The sequence below is a fragment of the Pristis pectinata genome, chromosome 12, assembly GCF_009764475.1.
Source record: "Pristis pectinata isolate sPriPec2 chromosome 12, sPriPec2.1.pri, whole genome shotgun sequence".
Lineage (NCBI taxonomy): Eukaryota > Metazoa > Chordata > Chondrichthyes > Rhinopristiformes > Pristidae > Pristis > Pristis pectinata.
The window spans coordinates 4,499,784-4,523,923 of record NC_067416.1 but is presented as its reverse complement, the minus strand read 5'-3'; the positions used below and the strand labels follow the sequence as shown (position 1 = coordinate 4,523,923).

Sequence of the window (24,140 nt, the reverse complement as noted above, 5' to 3'; positions counted from 1 at the left end):
TAAGAAAGTAAAGATGCTGGCACACCTTCTTCCTGGTTACAAGTATCAAATGCATCATTATTGACCATAATAAACTTACCAGATTGTTGTAAAAACCCTTCTGGTTCACTTACACCCTCGTAGGGAGGAAATCTGCCGTCCTTACTGGGTCTGCCCTACATTGGACTCTAATGTTCCCCAGAATGTTGCCTGGATTAGAGGGCATTTAGCCAGAAGGAGAAGTTGGACAAACTTGGGTTGTTTTCCCTGGAGTGTCAGAGGCTGAGGGGAGACCTGATAGAGGTTTATAAAATTATGAGAGGCATAGATAGGGTAGGTAGTCAGAATTTTTTCCTGGATGGAAATGTCAAATACTAGAGGGCATAGCTTTAAGGTGAGAGGGCGAAAGTGTAAAGGAGATTTATGAGGAAAGTTTTTTTATACAGAGAGTGGTGGGGGCCTGGAACAGGCTGCAGGGGAGGTGGTGGAGGCAGATACGATAGTAATGTTTAAGAGGCATTTAGACGGACAGGTGAACAGGCAGCGAATTGTGGGATATAGACCATGTGCAGGCAAATGTGCAGTTTAAGTTAACATCATGGTCAGCACAGACATGATGGGCCGAAGGGTCTGCTCCTCTGACGTACTGTTCTATGTCCTAATGTGGCTGACTTTTGAGTGCTCTAGTCATAAAGTAATACAGTATGGAAACAGGCCCTTCGGCCCAACTCATCTATGACGTCACATTTGCCAGTGTTTGACCCATATCCCTTGAAACCCTTCCTATCCATGTACTTATCCAAATGTCTTTTAAGCGTTCCTCAACAACTTCTTCTGGCAACTCGTTCCATGTACAGACCACCCTCTGTGTAAAGAAGTTGCCCCTCAGGTTCCTTTTAAATCTTTCCACTCTCACCTTTAAACCTTTGCCCTCTAGTTTTTGATTCCCCAACCTTGGGAAAAGACTGTGTGTCACCCTACCGATACCCCTCATGATTTTATACACCTCTATAAGGTCGCTACTCAGTCTCCAATGCTCCAAGGAATAAAATCCCAGCCTGCCCAACCTCTCCCTATAACACAGGCCCTCAAGTCCTGGCAACATTCTCATAAACACTCTAGTAAGCCAGTCAGGTCGAGGTATGGATGGACGATAAATGCTGGCCTTGTCAGTGACTTCCACATCCAATCGCTCTCTGTCCCCATTGCCCCATCTGCGAATTCAGCTGCAAGGGTTCTGAGACCCTAGAATCATGCCACCACCTCCCTCCCGCCACCAGTGGTCGAGTTGGAACAGTTGCCTCCGGAGGTGACGGAGACATGGATGTGGGAAATGGAAGATGTGGTGGCTGGAATTCGAACTCTTCACCCTGCTGTGAACCAGTGTGGTAGAGTCAGTGCTGCTGTGGTGGGGCTGTGGAGATGCATAATTGGTTTATTATTGTCACATGTACTGAGATACAGTGAAAAGCTATTGTCTGCGTGCCATCCATACAGATCATTCCACACAGTACTTCGAGGTAGTACAAAAGAAAAAAAAACAGAATGCAGAATGTATTGTTACAGCTACAGAGAAAGTGCAGTGCAGGCAGACAATAAGGTGCAAGGACCATGATGAGGTAGGTTGGGAGATCAAGAGTTCATCTTTTAACGTATGAGAGGTCTGTTCAAGAATTTGATAGAAGCTGTCCTTGAGCCTGGTGGTACATGTTTCCAAGATTTTGTATCTTCTACCTGATGGGACAGGGGAGAAGAGAGAATGTCCGGGGTGGGTAGGGTCTTTGATTATGTCGGCTGCTTTCCCGAGGCAGCAGGAAATGTAGACAGAGTCCATGGAGAGGAGGCTGGTTTCCGTGATGGACTGGGCTGTGTTCACAACTCTCTGCAGTTTTTTGTGGTCTCGGGCAGAGCAGTTGACGTACCAAGCAGAAATCTTACACAATTTCTTGTGTAAATAAGCAGGAAGATCAGATTCCATTCTCTAATGGATGAGGAAGTCTGATCCGCTGTGTAAATGGACCCTGACCTCCCAGCTGTCTCACTCACTGAAATCTCTCTCCAGACTTTCCAGTTCTCTCCCTGGATTGTGTTTGGCTGGAGGTGTGGAGATGGGAACTGTTTGTCACCGGTACCCTACCCAACCCCTCCCGTACCCACTGTAGGCCCCTCCCACAGTCCGAGGCTCACTCAGTGCTCACTCTCAGCAGACGCTCAGTCCATCACAGTGCACAGGGGGGGGTGGGTGTCAATGCCACACCTGTACAGTCAGGTACTGAGCACAACTCCCTGTCCCATCAACAGGGCAGCCTGGCTGTGCCTGAGACACACACACACACACACACACACACACACACACACACAAACACACACACACACACACACACACACAGAAACAGACTCCTCAGTACCACCCCTCCCACAGTGTGACCCTCCCTCAGTACTGCACTGTCAAGACTGACTGAGACTTGGACTGTTTAACTTATTCAGAACAGCTCAGCCCAGGAACTAGCAAGGTGTGAAAAGATTCATCAGGATGTCCCGCTGTGAATCCTGTTGCCAGCTGTTTAGTGAGTGTGTGTTGGAACTGATTGCAGTTTTGCCTCCAACAGGTGTACCTGCCCAGAGGGCTTCCTGGGGAACACCTGCACCATCAACGTCGATGATTGTGTGGAGAGTTCCTGCAAGAACAGTGCCACATGCCTGGATGGAGTTAATAACTACACCTGCCTGTGTCCACCGTCTCACAGAGGTGAGATGTACCCACACAGTAAGGCTCCCTGAGGCAGGGAGGGGGAGGGGGGAGGAAGGAGAGATTACAGGAAAAGGTGTGGGATATCCCCTGCCTTACAGCCAGTACTTTTGAAGTGTTGTCACAGTAGGAGTAGAGAGATACCGTGCGGAAACTGGCCCTTCGGCCCATTGAATCCATGCCGACCATCAACAAGCTATTTACACTGATCCCATTTTATTCTCCCCGCATTCCAACACAGTGTAGACAATTTACAACATCCAATTAACCCACCGGCCCGCACATCTTTGGGATGTGGGAGGAAACCGGAGCACCCAGGGAAAATCCACGTTGTCACAGGGAGAACGTGCAAACTCCACACAGACAGCGCCCGAGGTCAGAATCAGAATCAGGTTTATTATCACTGACACATGTCGTGAAATTTGTTGTTCTGCAGTAATACAGTGCAAGACATAAAGACATAAACATTACTATAAGTTTCAAAAATAAATAAATAGTGCAAAAGAGGAATAACGAGGCAGTGTTCATGGGTTCATGGACCGTTCAGAAATCTGATGGCAGAGGGAAGAAGCTGTTCCTGAATCGTTGAGTGTAGGTCTTCAGGATCCTGTACCTCCTCCCCAATGGTAGTAATGAGAAGAGGGCACGTCCCGGATGGTGAGGGTCCTTAATGATGGATGCCGCCTTCTGGAGGCACAACGTCTTGAAGATGTCCTCGATGGTGGGGAGGGTTGTGCCCCTGATGGAGCTGGCTGAGTCTACAACCCTCTGCAGCCTCTTGCGATCCTGTGCACTGGAGCCTCCATACCAGGCGGTGATGCAACCAATCAGAATGTTCTCCACTGTACATCTGTAGAAATTTGCAAGGGTCTTTGGTGACATGCCAAATTTCCTCAAACTCCTAATGAAGTAGAGTCGCTGGCGTGCCTTCTTCATGATTGCATCAGTGTGTTGGGCCCAGGATAGATCCTCTGAGATGTTGACACCCAGGAACTTGAAGCTGCTCACTTCAAGTTGGAAATGAGACAAATTTTAAGTTGCAGAGAACGGAAGTGTGTGGAAACAAAATGGGGAGATCTGGTGGAGAGGAGAGATCGAGCGGTTCTAGTGGTGGTGGTATCAGGTAAAGGGGGTATTGGAGCAACACACGAGATGCTGGAGGAACTCAATGGGTCAGACAGCATCTGTGGAGGGAAATGGATAGTTGATGTTTTGGGTTGAGACTCTTGTTCAGGACTGAACTGATCTGGAAGGGGGTATTGTTGTCACATGTACCAAGATACAGTGAAAAACTTTGTTGGCGTGCCATCCAGACAGATCATTCCAAACATAACTACATCCAGGTAGTAAAAGAAAACTGAATGCAGAATATAGCGTTACGGTTACAGAGAAAGTGCAGTGCAGGCAGACAATAAGGTGCAAGGGCCACAGTGAGGTAGATTGGGAGATCAAGATTTCATCTTTTAGCATGTGAGAGGTCCGTTCAAGAGCCTGATAGTGGGACAGAAGCTATCCTTGAGTCTGGTGGTACGTGTTCTCAGGTTTTTGTATCTTCTGCCTGATGGGGGGGGGGGGGTGGGTAGAAGAGAGAATGTCCAGGTGGGTGGGGTCTTTGATTATGCTGGCTGCTTTACCGAGACAGCGGGAAGTGTAGACAGAGTCCTTGGAGGGGAGGCTGGTTGGGAATGAAAGTGTGTCTGGAGGAGATGGATGAAATCTTAAATACGAGAGGGGGAGAAAAAAATTAAAACCAAATGCTACATTTTTTTTAAATACCTTGTGAGGTCCAAAGTGAGGTCAAATGGATCATCTGAAATTTATTGTTGTAGCTGAAAGGCTGTAGAATGTACGGTCAGAAGTTGAGGTGTACCGGACGTTGGCGAGGCCGCATTTGGAGCATTGTGTTCAGTTTTGGTCACCCTGCTGTAGGAAAGATGCCACTAAGCTGGAAAGAGTGCAGAGGAGATTTACGAGGACGTTACCGGGACTCGAGGTAGTCGGTTATGGAGACGTTGAGCAGGTTGGGACTTTTTACAATGGAGCGTTGGAAAATGAGAGGTGATTTATAGAGGTGTATAAAATCATGAGCGGCAGAGATAGGGTGAATGCACTCAGTCTTTTTCCCAGGGTTGGGGAATCAAGAATCAGAGGGCGTAGATTTAAGGTGAGAGGGGAGAGATTTAACAGGAACCTGAGGGGCAACTTTTTCACCCAGAGGGTGGCGGGTATATGGAACGAGCTGCCAGAGGAGTGGTAGAGGCAGGTACAATAACAACATTTAAAAGGTACTTGGACAGGTACATGGATAGGAAAGGTTTAGAGAAATATGGGCCAAATGCAGGCAAATGGGACTCGCTTGGATGGGCATCTTGGTTGGCATGGACCAGTTGGGCCAAAGGGCTGTATGACCCAGTGGAGAGGGGACGAGGAGTGCCAGGGATTATGTGCCTGGAAGCCAGACTCACAGAGTGGAAGGAAAGGGCAGGATGTTTGGGGCTCAGAGCCAGGAAGCGATGAGATGCTATCCTTGAGGATCAGTACAGCAGAGGTCTCAGATTGGAGTATTCGAGAGGGACCAGCAGTCCCTACTAATGTCAGGCTGTTGCTCAGTGCGATCCCTGCTGCACTTGGAACACTGTACTCTGAACTGATTAGAGGTTTGGCAAAGAAAACTGCAACTTGCTAATTACTGTAATTATACGACATGCATCACCGACACCAGCACCCCAGTGTTAATTAAGAATTAGCAGAATCCCGTGTATTTTACCCTAGAGGTAGTGAATGGATTTGGATCAGATCCTTTCAACATGCACTAAACTCTAGACTCAATTCCCATCCTCACATACGATGGCAGGTGGCTCTCCCTCATCCCTTAATCCCTCTTCCCCTCCTGAAAGCAGTGACCACTGCCAAGGGAGGCAGGGCTTGGAGGTCAATGGGTATTTGCGTTGTAGCCCTGAGGACTGGGTTCGAACCCGTGACCTTCAGACAAGGGGCTAGCGTGTCACTCACGGAGGTCGGGCAGCTTCTGGTCCGCCGGCGTTTATAGGTGCTGTGTGTGGCCGTATCACTGAGCTTGTTCTCTACTGTGGTTGCAGGAGTTCTGTGCGAGGAACCAGTGGACTATTGTGCCCCCGAATTAAACCCATGCCAGGAGACCGCCAAGTGCATAATGACCACAGAAGGGCCAAGGTGGGTCAAGTACTGGAGTCACCACATTCTGAGCAGCTCAGAGTGACTGAACTGAGATTTCAGGGTCAGGAGAGAAGGGGTCAAATGTTCATAAACTACAGATTGAACTGGTTGGTTGATGGTGATCATTGAAGATCCTGAAAATCAATAAACTGCAGACACAATGAAGGGAGCTTTTCTCTGAATCTAACCCTGGGAGTGTGTGATGGGACAGTGTAGAGGGAGCTTCACTCTGTATCTAACCCATGCAGTCCCTGCCCTGGGAGTGTGTGATGGGACAGTGTAGAGGGAGCTTCACTCTGTATCTAACCCATGCAGTCCCTGCCCTGGGCGTGTGCGATGGGACAGTGTGGAGGGAGCTGGGTACAAAACTGCAGGTGTGAGCTTCGTTGGGCATTATGCCTCTGTGCCCTGACTATCCCGATCCAAGTCTCCTGATGTAATCCCTGTGCTGTGACTTTTAGGTGTGAGTGCATTTCTGGGTACGTGGGAGAGAATTGCAGCGTTGCCATTGACAACTGCCAGGACCACAAGTGTCAGGGGAACGGCGTGTGTGTGGATACAGTCGATGGTTACACATGTTTGTGCTCGGAGGGTTACAGGTGAGTGGTGGTCGTGACTTCGGCAGTTCACAGACCTGCTTCAGCCTTACACTGTCACTCCACAACACATGGGGACTAAACAGTGGGAAAGATCCTGTAATATCCATCACCATACAGATTCCAAAGCACCATTCAGGCAAGGAGAGATTTTACAGAGTGTGGTCACTGTTGTAACAGTCCAAATTCAACAGCCACAGGAAGGGTGTGGAGGCTTTCGAGAGGGTGCGTAGGAGGTTCACCAGGATGCTGCGTGGATTAGAGAGTGTTAGCCATAAGGGGAGGTTGGACAAACTTGGGTTGTTTTCTCCGGAACATCAGCGGCTGAGGGGAGACCTGATAGAAGTTTATAGAACTATGAGAGGCACAGATAGAGTAGACAGTCTCTTTCACAAAATAGAAATGTCAAAGATTAGAGAATGTAGCTTTGAGGTGAGAGGGGGAAAGTTTAAAGGACATGTGCGGGGCAAGTTTTTTACACAGAGAGTGGTGGGTGCCTGGAACGGGCTGCCAGGGGTGGTGGTGGAGGTAGATACGATAGAGGGGTTTAAGAGGCTGTTAGACAGACACATGAATGTGCAGGGATATGGATCAATTTAGTTTAATTCAGCATTGTGTTCAGCACAGACATCATGAGATGAGGGGCCTGTTCTGTGTTCTAGTTTTGCATAGCATGATCCCACAGACAACAACATGACAAATGTCAGACAACCTGTTTCAGTGCAGTTGAGCGAAGGTTAACGATGGGCTAGACTGACCGGGGAAAAGTCCTTTGCTCATCTTCAGAGCTTTGCTCAAGGCTTCTTCTCACCTCTCTGTGGTTCGACACCTCCAAAGAACGGCACCTCTGGCAGTGCTGCACCCCTGTTGAAGGTGACTCGGAGACGAGGGGGGGGGGCACCTCACTGAGCCACGATTGATCCTCAAAGGGAGAAGAGTGCAGACACTGTGAGACTACAGGCATTAGTGAGATAGTAACTATCGTCAACCTTTGATTCATCAGCCCATCCCGGACTGACACACTCCGTGCATCAGTGTTGCGGACGGACACCTCAGCCGGGGTCTCCTGCTCCGAATTATTACCCCTCCCATTGAATAGCCCCTCAATATCTGGCTCACACACCGAGAACATTCCACTTGTCCCAATGAGCAACCAAGGTGCTCACCACCGAGAGGTTCTCAAGCTGAACCTCTATGTCCATAGCACTGGCTACCAGGGACCATGCAACTGGCCAAGACTCAAAGGGTTCCTGCTCCCCATTAGTCTGACAAGAAGTTTGGACATTGCCGTTGGTTCTCTATTCTCTGATGCTGCCCGACCTGCTGAGCATTTCTGGCATATCCTGTTTTTGTCTCAGTCTCCTGTCCCTGAAGGGTTTTGTTGTACAGCAGTTAATTTATTAAACTGCCAATTCAGGCAGCATGAACAAGAAGTTAAACGGTTGCTGAAAATATTCAGCAGGTCATGCAGCGTCTGTGGAGAGAAACAAAGCAGGTCAGAATGGATGAGAGTTCATTGATCCTGATAAAGAAAGGTAGGCAAGGGACCACGAAGGGGATTTAAGCATACAGATGAGTATTTTAATCAAGAGCATTGTATAATTTGTTTATTTCTCAAAGATCATTTTTTCCTTGCAATGGAGAAGGAGGCCATTTGGCCCATTGGGACTATGCTGGTTCTCAGAGCAATCCCGTCACTCCCACTCCCCACTTATTTCCCTGTAAGCTAACCCCATCAGCTGCCTATCAATTCCCCCCCCCCACCCCCAGATTCCCCTGGCCTCCACCTACACACACGGGGTAATTAGAACGCAGAACAGTACAGCACAGGAACAGGCCCTTTGGCCCACTGACTCTGTGCCGAACACGATGCCAAACTAAATCTTTTCTGCCTGCACATGGTCCATATCTCTCCATTCCCTGCGTATCCATGTGTCTGTCTAACAGCCTTTTAAACACCTCTATCGTATCTGCCTTCACCACCACCCCTGGCAGCCCGTTCCAGGCACCCACCACTCTCTGTGTAAAAAACTTGCCCCGCACATCACCTTTAAACTTTCCCCCTCTCACTTTAAATACATGACCTCCAGTATTAGACATCTCTACCCTGGAGAGAAGACTCTGTCCCCCCGCGCCTATCTATGCCTCCCATAATCCTACACACTTCTAACAGGTCTCTCCTCAGCCTCGAATGCTGCAAGTTTGCCCAACCTCTCCTTATAGCTCATAATTCTAATTACAGCCACCAGTTAACCTGCTGAGTTTGGGATGTGGGAGGAAACCGGAGCACCCGGGGGAAACCCACGCGGTCACAGGGAGAACGTGCAAACTCCACACAGAGACAGGGGCAGAGGTCAGGATCGAACCGGGTCTCTGGTGCTGTGAGGCGATGCGTTGTTTGCAGTTATAGGTCAACCACGAATACTGTTTGGTTGCTGTCTGTGGTTACAGAGAGGTCTGAGCGTTAATTAGCGGCAGTGTGGTGTGTGTTTAATCTGCTTCTCGCTTTCGTACATTGTCTTCTATTTCTGGCTGTGTCTCTCTGTCTCCACCCAGTGGTCGCTTCTGTGAGCTCCCCTCTCTCACATCCCCGACCCTGTCCAGTGCCAACCGCAGGATTGCCTCAACGGCGGGCAGTGTGTGAGTGACAGTGCCCTGTGCCAGTGTCTCCCTGGTTTCGGAGGGGCACGGTGCGACAAGCTGGTCAGCGTCAACTTTGTGGATCGGGACTCGTACCTCCAGATCACTGAGCTGAAGAACTGGCCCCAGGCAAACATCTCTCTGCAGGTAACCTGCATCACACTCCAGGGCCAGTCATGGTTTGCATTTTTAGAGTAAAGAAAAAGGTTTCTGAGATGTTTCTGGGGAATATTTTGTGTAAAGTCTCCACTGAATATGGAAAGAGCTACTTAGACAGGTGGCCAGAATCTTCGTGTGTTTGAGGGAGGGTCATAAGAAGGGGAGAGGTTTAGAGAGGGAATTCCAAAGCTCAGGAACACAAGTCCAAGTCAAGGTTATTCTCATGTGCACAAGTGCGGTGAGGTGCAGGTACACGGAAAAACTTGCTTGCAGCAGCATCACAGGTACGTAGATTCGGACAACATACAGAATATTTTTATCCATAAATTGTACAAGACAATGAAGAAAAAGGTTGTGCAAATCAAGACATTATTGCAAAAAAAACACATTTGGAAACAAATCCACAAAAAGGGACCTTCAGACGCTGGAATCTGGAGCAATAAGGTTTCTTTATTAGTCACATGTACATCGAAACACACAGTGAAATGCATCTTTTTGTGTAGAGTGTTCTGGGGGCAGCCCGCAAGTGTCACCACACTTCTGGCACCAACATAGCACGCCCACAACTTCCTAACCCGTACGTCTTTGGAATGTAGGAGGAAACCGGAGCACCGGAGGAAACCCACGCAGACACGGGGAGAACGTACAAACCCCTTACAGACAGCGGCTGGAATTGAACCCGGGTCACTGGTGCTGTAATAACGTTACGCTAACTGCTACACTACTGTGCCTAAACAAACTGCTGGAGGAAATGAGGCCTAGGCAGATGGATTTTGGCCACACGTGTTAGGAAATGTCAGGACCTCAGCAGGAGTGGGACGGAGCATCCCACAATCGTCCCTGGGATGAGGGTCTTGGTCATGAGATGCTTGCTGGAATTTGGAGTTCCCAGCACTTGGAGGGGCTCACGTGTACATGTGTATGTCTGTAACCCAGTGCCCTTTCTCAGGTGATTACTAATGTGGGGATCATGCTTCTACTTAGCCAACCCCTGGGTAGTGTGGAGAGATTGGATCAAGGGTCCCTCTCCTCAGAGCGGGGAGGGTTGAGAACTTTACATACAAAAATGAGGGAGGAGATAAGAGGATAGTATCCAGTGGCAGGATGGGTCAGTGAACAGAGGACATGGAGTGAAGGAACTGGAGGTCAAGTTTTATGCAGATAGCTGTGATCTGGGCACACTGTCCCAAAGGGCGATGGGACCAGGTTCCATGTTCACTTTCGAAAGGCGTAAGCTGGAGCAAGACGAAATGAAGTACTTGGACAAGAGGTGTGCACCCTTTGCGAGATTGCTAATAATATGCAGGTGACTTTTCTCCCCTCAGGTCTCCACTGCAGAAGATAATGGGATCTTACTGTACAACGGAGACAACGATCACATTGCAGTTGAGCTTTACCAAGGCCGTGTGCGCGTCAGCTATGATCCGGGGAGTGACCCCAGCTCCGCCATCTACAGGTAACGCCGGTGAGGCCAAGAGAGCTTGCGGCCATTACGATCCCAAGGATAGTCCAATCAGCTGCCTTCCTTTTCCCTGTCTCCTGCTCCTTCTCCTCCTCGTCACTGCCAACCCCTTCCACATCCCCACACTACAAGCAACCTGATAGCTTAACCTTGGCAGTGGGTGCAAGTAGTCTGCAGAAGGCATCGCAGTTCCTTACTGGGACGTGCACTCGTCAACTGACCCACCATCTCCAACAAGTGTTCTGTATCCAGTGGAGGAGCAAGGGAAACAAGCGCCCAAAACTCTGGAAACACTCAGCAGGTCAGTCAGCATCTGTAGAGAGAGAAAAACAGGGTCAACGTTTCAGGTTGGAGATCCTTCGCCAGAACTGGAAAAGAGAAAACAAGTTAATTTTAAGTTGAAGGGAGAGTAGAGGAGGGATGGGGTAAAGAAACCATCTCCGACAGGGTGAGGTCAGGGTTGCCTTGGGGATAAGTTGTAGATGTCATCCAATGGGGGGCAGTTAGAGGGAAAAGGGTACATAATCTGTGAGATGAGAGCAGTAGAGATTGAGAATACAAAGGAACAAATGCTCACAGTTCTCAGTTCAAAAGAAAATAGCTCAGCCTTTTCAATCTTTCCTTTCGGCTAAACCTTCTCATAGTTTCCGATAACTGAAACCCCTCCTGCCTGATACTGTGCTTGGAGACCTCCTCTGCATCGCCTCCAAGCTCGTCCTCAGGATGTGCCCCAACAAGGAGCTAGGGGGGAGACCATTTGGCCTGCTGTCCCCATGCTGGCTCTTTGAAAGACCAGGCAAGCTTGGTTCCAGGCCTTCTGGAAACTTGTCAGATCAAGCTACCGATGACTCTCGGCACTGTGCCAGCCAATATGTAGGAAGCAGAGTGGGGACCAAGCTCACAGCCAAGAGCAAGAAAAGCGGATTTACTGCAAAAAAAAATAGAACCTATTTAAGCAGACACTACAGCAACATCTTCAAGCAGGGACATTTCTGCAGGCACATGCAGTGAGTGGAGAATAGTCTCACACCAAAAAAATGCTCATTAAATCAGTCTCTGTTACTAACAGCAATCCAGCCAGCCGTTTGATTGACCAGGTAGCCCACAACAACCTCCCTCTACTTGGGAGCAATGCATCACTATACTCAACCTTTAGAATTACAGTCATAGAGTAATACAGCACGGAAACAGGCCCTTCAGCCCAACTCACCCATGCTGACCATGGTGCTCACCAAGCTGGTCCCAGTTAGCTGCGTTTGGCCCATATCCCTCTAAACCCTTCCTATCCATGTACTTATCCATCTGTCTTTTAAATGTTGTTGTACCCGCCTCAACCACTTCCTCTGGCAGCTCATTCCATATATCCACCACCCTCTGTGTGAAAAAGTTGCCCCTCAGGTCTCTTATAAATCTTTCCCCTCTCACCTTAAACCTATGCCCTCTAGTTTTTAGTTCCCTGGGGAAAAGACTACGTGTGCATTCACCCTATTTATACCCCTCGTGAATTTATACACCTCAAGAAGGTCATCTCTCAACCTCCTACATTCCAAGGAATAAAGTCCTAGCCTGGCCGACCTCTCCCTATAACTCAGGGCCTTGAGTCCTGGCAGCATCCTCGTAAATCTTCTCTGCGCTCTTTCCAGTTTGATGATGTCTTTCCTATAACAGGGCGACCAAAACTGAACACAATACTCCAAGTGTGGTCTCACCAACAAAACTTCCCAACTCCCATACTCAGTGCCCTAACTGATGAAGGCTCATATGACAAACACCTTCTTCACCACCCTGTCTACCTATGATGTTGCTTTCAGCGAACTATGTGCTTGTATTCCTAGGTCCCTCTGTTCCACAACACCCCCAGGGCCTGACCATTCACTGTATAAGTCGTACCCTTTTGACTTCCCAAATACAACATCTCACACTCATTTGAATTGAAAGCCATTTACCACTCCTCAGCCAATGTAACTTTTTTCCCTCATTCTTACCTAATTCTTTATAGAATCAACACCCACTGCCGGTTCAGGATGTTTCTCAGATCCCACTGACTTTCCAGTGAATGAACTTCTCCTCAGTACCACTCTGGACCTGTGCCAATCATTCTCAATCTACAGCCCCGACCGTTAACCCACTTGTTCATTCATTTGTGGGAGAGTGAGAAACATCGGTCACTCACTCTGTTTCTGTGTGTCCGCAGCCTGGAGACCATCAATGACGGCCAGTTCCACACGGTGGAAATCCTGACCTTGGACCAGATGGTCAATCTCTCCATCGACGGGGGAGCTCCCAAGAGCATGGAGAGTTCTGTCAAACAGTCCACACAGAACCGCGAGACGCCCCTGTACATCGGAGGTAATGCTGAGAGGGGCCAAGGGCAGCCGGCTCAACCCCAGCTCCTCCACCTCGTCCTCCTCCACACCCTCCCCCACACCCCTCCTCCGCCTCACCCTCCCCTAACTCACCCTCCTCCACACCCCTCCACCACCTCGCCTTCCCCAACTCACCTCCACCACCCCCTCCTCCGCCTCCCCCTCCCCCCTCCATACCCCCGCTCCCTGTATTCACTCGCTTCTCCTGCTCCCTCACCTCATCGCATTCCCTGCACCCCTTCCCCTGCCTCACTCACCACATTCCCTGCCCCTCTCTCTGCCTCAACCTGCTCCCCGCGCTCTCCATCTCCCCCCCACCCCGCCCCCACTCCTTTACCTTGGACCCTGCACCTCCTCCCTCCTCCCTGCAGTCTCTTGTCCTCCCCACTCCCTGCCCCCTCTCCCTGCCTGAACCTTTTCCCTGCACCCCTCCCTACCTGCTCTCCCTACCTCCTTTCTCTCCCCCTCTCTCTGCTTCACCCCCTGGCCGCCCCCTCCCTTCACCCTCTACCTGCCCACCTCCATGCCCTCTCTCTCCCCTATGCCCCGCCCTGCCCCCCTCTGTCTGCCTCCTCTCCCTGCCCCTCTCTCTCCCTAGCCCCCCTCCCCTGCTCCTCCCTGCCCCCTCTCTCTCCCTTCCCCTTCCCCTGCACCCCCTGCTCACCCCCTCCCTGCCTCACCCCCTCCCTGCCCTCCATCTCTGTCTACCACCTTTGCCTCAGTGCAGACCAGTGTCCCAGGAAGCCCCAGCTGGTGCCCTCCCTGATGGTGCCCTCTTCCTGTCTCGCAGGGATGCCCGTCGACGTGAATTCAGCCGCCTTCCGCCTCTGGCAGGTGCAGAACAGCTCGAGCTTCCATGGCTGCATCCAGAACCTGTACATCAACAACGAGCTGCAGGACTTCACCAAGACCCAGAGGAAGGCAGGCGTTGTCCCTGGGTGTGAGCCCTGCAGGAAGATCATCTGCCTCCACGGCATCTGTCAGCCCCGAGCGGACTCCAAGCCCATCTGTCACTGCGAGCCTGGCTGGGTGGGACCTTGGTGTGACCAGCCAGGGGGAGATCCCTGCCGGGGGCACAAGTGAGTCATAGAGTCATACAGCAGGGAAACAGGCCCTTCAGCCCAACTGGTCCATGCTGACTGAGGTGCACATCTAAGCTAGTCCCATTTGCCCGTGTTTGTTCCATATCCCTCTAAATGTACACCTTATCTGTGGTGACTGCAGTGTGGTGAACTAATGCCCTGAGTGTGTGCATCACAGCCCAGAACTGGGAGACTCTTACAGCCCACCAAGAAGATATTTTGCCCATTCCATATCAGATTCCCATAGGAAGGGAACACAGCAACATGTTTGGCTCTTCCTGTGATCATTTTGGCCACGTTGCCAACCTTGACCTTAAACAATAAGAAAGTTGTTTCTGGGTCTCTAGTTCGGAAGGATGAGGGGGGGATCTCATTCAAACCTACCGGATACTGAATGGCCTGGATAGAGTGGAGAGGATGTTTCCATCAGTGGGAGAGTCTGGGATCCAAGGGCACAGCCTCAGAAGAAAGGGAAGTCCCTTTAGAACTGAGATGAGGAGGAATTTCTTCAGCCAGAGGGAGGTGAATCTATGGAATTCGTTGCCACAGAGGGCTGTGGAGGCCAAGTCGTTGGGTATATTTAACGCAGAGATTGATAGGGGTTTAAGGGTTACGAGGAGAAGGGGGGAAAACATCAGGCATGATTGAATGGAGGAGGACACTCGATGGGCCAAATGGCCTAATTCTGCTCCTATATCTCATGGTCTTAAAATTCCCAATTCATGTGTAGTCCTCAGAATGAGGTGTATGGATGCAGAGATCGCAGGTGTTCACCTTCTGAGCAGGGACAGGTTAGATACAAAGTGAAGCTCCCTCTACACCGTCCCATCACACACTCCCAGGGCAGGGACCACACGGGTTAGATACAGAGTGAAGCTCCCTCTACACCGTCCCATCACACACTCCCAGGGCAGGGGCAGCACGGGTTAGATACAGAGTGAAGCTCCCTCCACAATGTCCCTCAGCTAACTGCGTGTCCTCCTGTGTGGCAGGTGCGTGCACGGGAGATGCGTGCCACTGGACGCGGTGACCTACCGCTGTGAGTGTGACGCGGGGCACAGGGGAGGGCTGTGTAACCAGCAGGACGAGCTGTTCAACCCCTGCAAGAAGCTCCCATGTCAACGGGGCCGGTGTCAGATCTCGGAGCTGGGCGAGGCGAGGTGTGAGTGCGAGAGCGGCTTCACGGGCGATCTCTGTGACCAAGGTAAGGGCTCAGACCGGCACCCGGGACAGGCTGGAGGGCTGCAAGGTGCTTGTGTTGCAGTATCTATGCCACCCTAGTTTATCGACGCAGCCCTGGAGGATCAGGTGTGTTGTATTGACATAATGTGCAATATCATCTCTGATCAATAATGCCTTTTTGAAAGATGATACGGAAAATTAGCTTTCGTAGAGTCACAGAGTAATACAGGCCCTTCGGCCCAACTGGTCCATGCTGACCAAGATGCCCATCTAAGCTAGTCCCTTTTGCTTGTGTTTGGCCCATATCCCTCTAAACCTTTCCTATTCGTGTCCCTGTCTTTTAAATTTTGTTATTGTACCCGCCTTATCCGCCTCCTCTGGCAGCTCGTTCCATATACGGACCACCCTCTGAGTAAAAAAGTTGCTCCTCAGGTTCCTATTAAATCTTTCCCCTCTCACCTTAAACCTGTGCCCTCTAGTTCTTGATTCCCCAACCCTGGGAAAAAGACTGAGTGCATTCACCCTATCTATGCCCCTCATGGTTTTATACACCTCTATAAGATCACCCCTCATTCTCCTACGCTCCAACGAATAAAGTCCTCGCCTGCTCAACCCCTCCCTATAATTCAGTCCCTCAAGTCCTGGCAACATCCTTGTAAATATTTTCTGCACTCTTTCCAGTTTAATCTTTCCTATCGCAGGGCGACCAAAACTGAACACAATACTCCAAGTGCAATGCCTTGTACAACTGCAACAAAGCATCCTAATTTCTATACTCAATGTCCTGACTGATGAAGGCCAGCACCCAAAACCCTGCCTACCTGTGACTCCACTTTCAGGAAACCATGTACCTGAACTCCAAAGTCCTTCTGTTCTACAACACTCCCCAGGGCCCTACCATTCACTGTGAAAGTCCTACTTTCCAAAATGTACCACCTTGTACTTATCTGAATTAAACTCCATCTGCCGTTCCTCGGCCCACTTACCCAGCTGATCAAGATCCCCCTGTAATTTTGGATAAACTTCTTCACAGTCTATGATACCACCTATCTTAGAGTTACTTTCTAAGAAGACTGCAGCATACCAAAGAACGACTTTTGCAGTGCTAATAGAACATAGAACAGTACAGCACAGAACAGGCCCTTCAGCCCGCAATGTCTGTGCTGACCACATTGCCTATTTAAACTGTACATCTGCCTGCACATGGTCCATATCCCTCTATTCCCTGCCTATGCAAGCGTCTGTCCAAATGCCCCTTAAACGTTGCTATCATAAGGCAGTAATGAGGGAGGGTCACACTGTGGGACGGGCGGTACTGAGGGAGGGTCACATTGTGGGAGGGGCAGTACTGAGGGAGGGTCACACTGTGGGACGGGCGGTACTGAGGGACTGCTGCACTGTGGGAAGGGTGGTACTGAGGGAGTGTCACACTGTGGAAGGGGCAGCACTGAGGGAGTACTGCACTGTCAGAGAGGCAATACTGAAAGAGTATCACATTTTCAAAGATGCAGCACAAAAGGAAATGACGCACTGTTCAAAGTGCAAAGCTGAGGGAGCGCCAGTCTCACAGAGGATAGAAACCAGGAACCCACCTCACCTCTCAGGCAGATGCTTTGGGGTTTCCAAAGCTGAGCACAAGAGGCCTGGTTTAGGTCTTGGTACAAGATGTTGGTCAGACCACAGCTGGAGGACTGTCCAGTCTGGTTCACCACACTTCAGGAACAATGTGAGGGTCCCAGAGTGTAGAGAGATTTACTGGAGCAGTCCCAGGTTAAAAGGTTCCAGCTCCAGTTTGGAAGAGCTGGAAATGTTCACCTCGGAGCAGAGAAGGTTGAAACTCATGATTTGAAAGTTTGACCAAAAGGTACAAGGAAATGTGAGGAAAATCATCAAATTTCAGGCCATCAAACTCTCCCAGAACATCACTGTCTGTAGGAGAGATGCACGAGAGAGCTGGGAGGAGGGTCAAGGGGGAATGGAACCAACGGGATTGCTCAACCAGGAGCCAGCATTACTCAATGGGCCAACTGGCCTCCTCTTGAGCTCGAAACGTTCTTTGATTCTGTGGTTTAAGGGATGCAAGGCAAAGGCAGATAAAAGGAGCTAAGGTATGAATCAGCCAAGGTCTAATTGAACGTTGGAACAGGTGTGATGGGCCGAATGGCCTCTTGCAGATGCTGTGACAAAGCAGCCGACCTGCACAAGTTGGAAGGCTTGGTGAGGGCAGTCTGCCTCTATCTGTGAGATCTCCTGTGTCCTGGGCCATTGTGCTTAGCACACAGATTATTCATGTGAACGGCTGGTGTTTCAGCAGAGTCGAGGCAGCTGAGATGTCTCTCCTCTCTGCTGTGTCCTGGCTCCAATAACGTAACAATAAATGAGTACAGTGATTTACAGTCATTCCCCCAACAATTCTTTTGTAATTTTAGAGTGACACTAAGTATATTTTTTATTTCAGTGAATATCTGATAGAGAAGGAGCAGCCATGGGTAAAGCTGTAAAGCTCCTTCTACACCGTCCCATCACACACTCCCAGGGCAGGGACGGCACGGGTTAGATACAGAGTGAAGCTCCCTCTACACCGTCCCATCACACACTCCTAGGGCAGGGACCGCACGGGTTAGATACAGAGTGAAGCTCCCTCTACACCGTCCCATCACACACTCCCAGGGCAGGGACCGCACGGGTTAGATACAGAGTGAAGCTCCCTCTACACCGTCCCATCACACACTCCCAGGGCAGGGACCGCACGGGTTAGATACAGAGTGAAGCTCCCTCTACACCGTCCCATCACACACTCCCAGGGCAGGGACGGCACGGGTTAGATACAAAGCTCCCTCTACACTGTGCCATCTGACAAGATGAATATTTTTATGCTACTTTCCTCTCTGCACATCGTGCTGACGTAGATATCTAGTGCTGTTTCTTCATTGTCATTGGATCCGTATGAGTGAACTCCCTAATCCCTTCATCAAAAAATCGGCAGATGCTGGAAATCTGAAAGAAAAACAGAAAATTCTGGAGAAAAACAGCGGGTCAACCAGCATCTGTGGGGAGAGAAGTTTCAAGTCAACGACCCTTTATCAGCACGGTGGGAGCACCCTCTCTGCAGTGCCCCTCCAAATGGAATGAGCAAGTGGAATTACGTGTTGCTTTGCCAGAAACGTCCTATCCCAGGAATATGTGTACAGGAGATGTTGACTCATTTTAGAAGTCAAGGCAGGAAAACAATCTCACTGTGTAACAAAAGGACTGTTGGCTTTGCAGTTGGATATGGGTCATGAGAGTGGATGTTACGGGAAAGCGGTGATGGGTGCGGAGGGTTGAATTTAGAGGCCGTGTGAACAAAAACCCTTGTGGAACCACAACCGGTCAGGCTTGGCAACTGTGGTCAGGGGAGAAGGCACAGGAGGACCTGGGTGGGAATCCAGAGCTTGAGACTCAGGTCACCGGTACTGGAGTGAAAGAAATGGTGGACAGTATAGGGTCTCAAGGACTTGATAGGACATCGGGGATTTCAACCCTGCCCTCAAAATACTCACCAGTAAATGGGTTCTTTATAGATTCATAGAATTATACAGATGGAAACAGGCCCATCGCTCCAACTCGTCGATATTGACCGAGAAACATATCTGCACTAATTCCATTTATTCATTTGGCCCATATCCTTCTAAACCTTTCCTATCCATGTACCTGTCCAGATGTCTTTTAAATGTTGTTAATATACCTACCTCAACCACTTCCTCTGGCAGCCCATTCTGTATATACACCACCCTGTGTGTGAAGAACTTGTCCCTCAGATTCCCTTTAAATCTTCTCCCTCTCAACTTAAAACCTATGCCCTCTGGACTCCCCTACCCTGGGAAAAAGACTGTCTCCCCTATATATGCCCCATGCCCCTCATGATTTGATAAACCTGTATAACATCATCCCTCAGCCTCCTCCACTCCAGGGAAAAACAGTCCACTCTCCCCAGACCAGATTCATATTCCTACGAATTTTTTCTGCACCCTCTCTAGCTTAATCACATCCTTCCCATAGCAGGGCAACCAGAATCACACATAACCCAAGTGCAACCTAACCAACGATTTGTATATCTGTAACATGACGTCCCAATTCCTATACTCAGTGCGTCGGCTGATGAAGGCAAGCATTCCATGCGCTTCCTTCACACCCTACCTACCTGTGTTGCCACTTTTAGAGAACTATGTACTTATACCCCTAGGTCTTGCTGTTCAGTAACACTGCCCAAGGCCCTGCCATTCACTGTGTATGTCCTGGCATGGTTTAACTTCCCAAAATGTTTCTTATTCTGATTTTTTTTATTGCCCTGAGTCCTATGTGATCTAACCTTCTGAATCAACCTACCATGTCAAAGGCCATGTAACATCTACAACCCTGCCTCATCATGTTATTGTCACATGTCTGAGGTACAATGAAAAACTTTGTTTTGCATGCCATCCATACAGATCATTTCACCACATCAGTGCATCAAGGTCATACAAGGGAAAGCAATACAGAATGCAGAATAAAGTGTTACGGTTACAGAGAAAGTGCAGTGCAGGTAGACAGTAAGGTGCAAGGCCATGACAAGGTAGATTGTGAGATCAAGTCCATCGTATTGTACTAGGGGACCATTCAATAGTCTACTAACAGCGGGATAGAAGCTGTCCTTGAGCTGTTCCTGAACCTCCTCAAAAAACACAGATGAAACTTGTGAGACATGATCTCCCACAAACAAAGTCATACCGATTACATCTAATCAGTCCTTTCTGTGTGAAAACTTCAAGTTTCAATCTCTCTGGCCACTCTTGAAGTCAAGTACAGCTGGTATTCTAAGCTGGAGTCAGGGGAGCTGTTTAACCTCCATTGTGATGAGATCTTATACCATGAAATGAAGAAACTATGCAAAACAGGCCATGGTGAAGGCAATATCTTTCAATAACATTGAAAAAAAAGCTCCCCAGCCTAACCCCACCTTCCCACACCCTGTAGCCCTGCAGATCACAGCTTTTCAAGTTCTTGTCCCATTTATCTGGTGTCCCATTTATTGTAGGCTGTCACTGCCCTGTTTCCAAATTGATTTTGTCACATTTCCTACAACTGTTGACACTTGAGATCTTTATTAATTCACGGGATTAATAGCCATCCTTACAACATTTATTGTCCATCCCCAATTACTCCTGAACTGAGAGAGGTGGGGAGCAGTTAAGAGGCAACCTCAATGCTGTGTGTACAACAGGAGTCACAGTTTATCTGTGGGGAGGTGTCTGCCTCTCCCTCCCCTTCAGCTGTGAGTTCCAAATCCCACCTGGAGGAAAACATTTTCCCTCCTCTCCCATCTAATCCCCCGAGCAATTACATTTTAAATTAGTGGCCCCCTGGATCTTGAGGCCTAGAGTCATAGAAAAAGCACAAAAAAGGCCTTTTGGCCCATTGAGTTCGTCCCGACCGTTAACCACCCCATTTACCACCAATCCTACATTAATCCCCACATTCCTGTCAGCTTTCCCAAGATTCTACCCCCACCAACACTCTAGGAGCAACTTACGGCGTTAATTAACACACTGACCCGCACACCTTTGGGAAACTGGAGTACCCGGGGAAACCCACGCGGTCACAGGGAGAACGTGTGAACTCCACACACAGACAGCGCCTGAGGTCAGGATCGAACCCGGGTCTCTGGCGCTGTGGGGCAGTGGCTCTACCCGCTGCACCACTGTGCTGCCTTCCAGGAGATCAGACATAGGATAATTTTAGAACATAGAACATAGAACACTACAGCACAGTACAGGCCCTTCGGCCCACAATGTTGTGCCTATATTGTATCCTGCTCTAAGATCTATCTAACCCTTCCCTCCCACATAGCCCTCCATTTCTCTATCATTCATGCGTCTATCTAAGAGTCCTCTTAAATATCCCTAATGTACCTGCCCCCACAACCTCTGCCGGCAGTGCGTTCCACACACCCATCACTCTCTGTGTAAAGAACTTACCCCTGACATCCCCCTTATACCTTCCTCCTGTCACCTTAAAATTATGCCCCCTCAACGTTAGTCCATTGTCGCCCTGGGAAAAAGACTCTGACTGTCCACTCGATCTATGCCTCTTATCATCTTGTACACCTCTATCAAGTCACCTCTCATCCTCCTTTGCTCCAAGAGAAAAGCCCGAGCTCGCTCAACCTATCCTCAATTTTGAGCTCAGCTTTGAGATGTATGTGGGGGGAGGTGAGAGAACACTTCACTCTCCACCTCCCATCCTGTATGAGTAAAAGACTCCTTACATTAGAGAGTGGGAGAGGAGGGCTGGGGTCTGACCAGTACTGTGGAGTGGATAATGGGAAACATAAACAGGTGCTTTGCACTGCCTTTAAACATCAGGGCTGATCTTCTAACTCAGTCCCATTCCCGTCCGATCCCCATTACTCTTGGGTGAGATGTTAAACTGAACCTCCTGGAAGTAAAAGTATTTTAGAAACTGATAGGGGAGTCATCCTCCGTGTCCTGGCTAATCCCTCAACCAACGTCACTACAAATTGGTATCTGATAGATGTCACGTTGCTGTTTGTGGAGCTGTCACTGTCCTGTTTCCAAATTGATTGTCACATTTTGGTATTGGTATTGGTTCATTGTTGTCACGTACCGAGGTACAGTGAAAAACTTGTCTTGCAAACCGATCATACAGATCAATTCATTACACAGTGCAGTTACATTGAGTTGGTACAGAGTGCATTGAGGTAGTACAGGTAAAAACAATAACAGTACAGAGTAAAGTGTCACAGCTACAGAGAAAGTGCAGTGCAGGTAGACAATAAGGTGCAAGGTCAGAGTCCGTCTCATTGTATAAGGGAACCATTCAACAGTCTTATCACAGAAGCTATCCTGAAGCCTGGTGGTACGTGCCCTCAGGCTCCTGTATCTTCTAACCTGATGGGAGAGAAGAGAGAATGAACCCGGGTGGGTGGGGTCTTTGATTATGCTGGCTGCTTCGCCAAGACAGCGAGAGGTAAAGACAGAGTCCAAGGAGGGGAGGCTGGTGTCCGTGATGCGCTGGGCTGTGTCCTCAACTCTCTGCAGTTTCTTGCTCTCCTGAGCCTACAACTGTTGAGATTAATTCATGGGATTAATAGCCATCCTTACAACATTTGTTGTCCATCCCCAATTATTCCTGAACTGAGGGAGGTGGCTAGCAGTTATGAGACAACCTTATTGCTGTGTATACAACAGGAGTCACAGATAGACCTGACTGGGGAAGGAAGGCAGATTTCTTCACCTGAAGGACATGAGTGAACTAATCCCATCTGCCTGCACACGGTCTATAGTTTTTAATTCCAATCAAGATTAAGTTAAAGCTATGGTTATCAAATTATTTGAGATTGAATCAGAACATGCCACGTTTCCTTAGTGGGATTTGAACTCACGTCTGAGGCTCAATGGACGCCAGTCCAGTGGCTTAACCACTCTGCCACTATGCCCCTGGTGATCACTGAGAAGGTCCTGAGGAGGTGAGTGGGCACACACTCATTCGGGGAAGTTCCCCCCAACCCCACCCCCCAGCATTCCATGAGCAGCACCCAGCGCTGATCAATTCTCTTTGTCTCTCCCCTTTCCTCCTCCACCCCACCACCCACCCCAACCCATCCCACCCCCTACCCCCACCCCCCCGACCATCCAATGCAGAGGCGGAGTGTCGAGGGGTGCCCATCCGGGATTATTACCAGCTACAGAGGGGCTACACCATCTGCCAGAGCACCCGGCAGGTATCCTGGGTGGAGTGCCAAGGGTCGTGCCAGGGACGGGGCTGCTGCGTATCGCTGAAGGTCAAGCGGCGAAATTATGCCTTTGAGTGCAGTGACGGCTCGTCCTTCACAGAGGAAGTGGAGGAAAAGCGTCAGGTGTGGCTGCGCACAGTGCCCGTAGGTCTGTCCAGCACTGAGCGCCCGTTGTATATCGAAACAAACCCACCCACCCACATGCAGCGACAGAGCAACTCAAAAGGACGGTGGCGTATTTGTATAAGACTTGTTTCAAACAGCAACAATAAAAGGCAACAAATTTCTCCTGGCGCAGGGGTAGAACTGTACATTAGTGGGGAAGAACAAACCTATCGTGTTACATCAACAGATCTGGAAAGTGCCAACAGGTGTAGTGGGAGGTGGGCCCTGAATGGGGAGGAGGGCAGGGAGCTGGGTTGTGACGGAGGGGCCGGGTTCAGCTGACGCTTCTGTATCTTGTCTCACTTTCATCTTTGTGGAGGGGTCCGAATGGTCAGTGTAACAGGGAGGGTGTGACGGATGGGGAGGAGGGGGCTCGTGGTAACTCTCCAGGGAATGAGCTTGCCAAACAAGCACTAACCCTCTCCCTGCCCAGCCCTGGGGAGAATCCTTTGATATAAAACAGAACTTACTTTGAAGAATCCCATAATAAAACAGAGAGTCAGTGATCCGGCCCTCCTCTCCAATCCATGGTTGTTCCAATGTTTGCAGGGACAGTGTAGAGGGAGCTTCACTCTGTATCTAACCCGTGCTGTCCTGCCCTGGGAGTGTGTGATGGGACGGTGTAGAGGGAACTTTGACTGTGTAATGGCACTGTGCAGAGAGTGCTCACTGTGTACCTAGGCCTGCCCAGTGTATTTTCAGTCATTCCATTTGCTGTTTTCACATTTGCCTGTATCACCCAAGATCTCTGGAGGTTGTAGCCGTGAAACTGAGCCAGCCCTGCGGGTGCT

The 24,140-nt window shown here is 49.6% G+C and overlaps 1 protein-coding gene across 1 annotated transcript in view; it reads left to right on the top strand.

Annotated features, from left to right (window-relative positions):
• slit1a (slit homolog 1a (Drosophila)) overlaps positions 1–23,466 on the top strand; it is a 215,902-nt gene extending 192,436 nt beyond the window's left edge. The window contains 11 exon segments of the mRNA XM_052027527.1: positions 2,589–2,728; positions 5,827–5,920; positions 6,385–6,522; positions 9,076–9,097; positions 9,100–9,306; positions 10,644–10,774; positions 12,975–13,129; positions 13,937–14,225; positions 15,221–15,432; positions 23,093–23,295; positions 23,297–23,466. Coding sequence (XP_051883487.1) covers positions 2,589–2,728; positions 5,827–5,920; positions 6,385–6,522; positions 9,076–9,097; positions 9,100–9,306; positions 10,644–10,774; positions 12,975–13,129; positions 13,937–14,225; positions 15,221–15,432; positions 23,093–23,295; positions 23,297–23,332 — 1,627 coding nt within the window. The 3' untranslated portion in view covers positions 23,333–23,466.
• Positions 23,467–24,140: the final 674 nt, after the last annotated feature.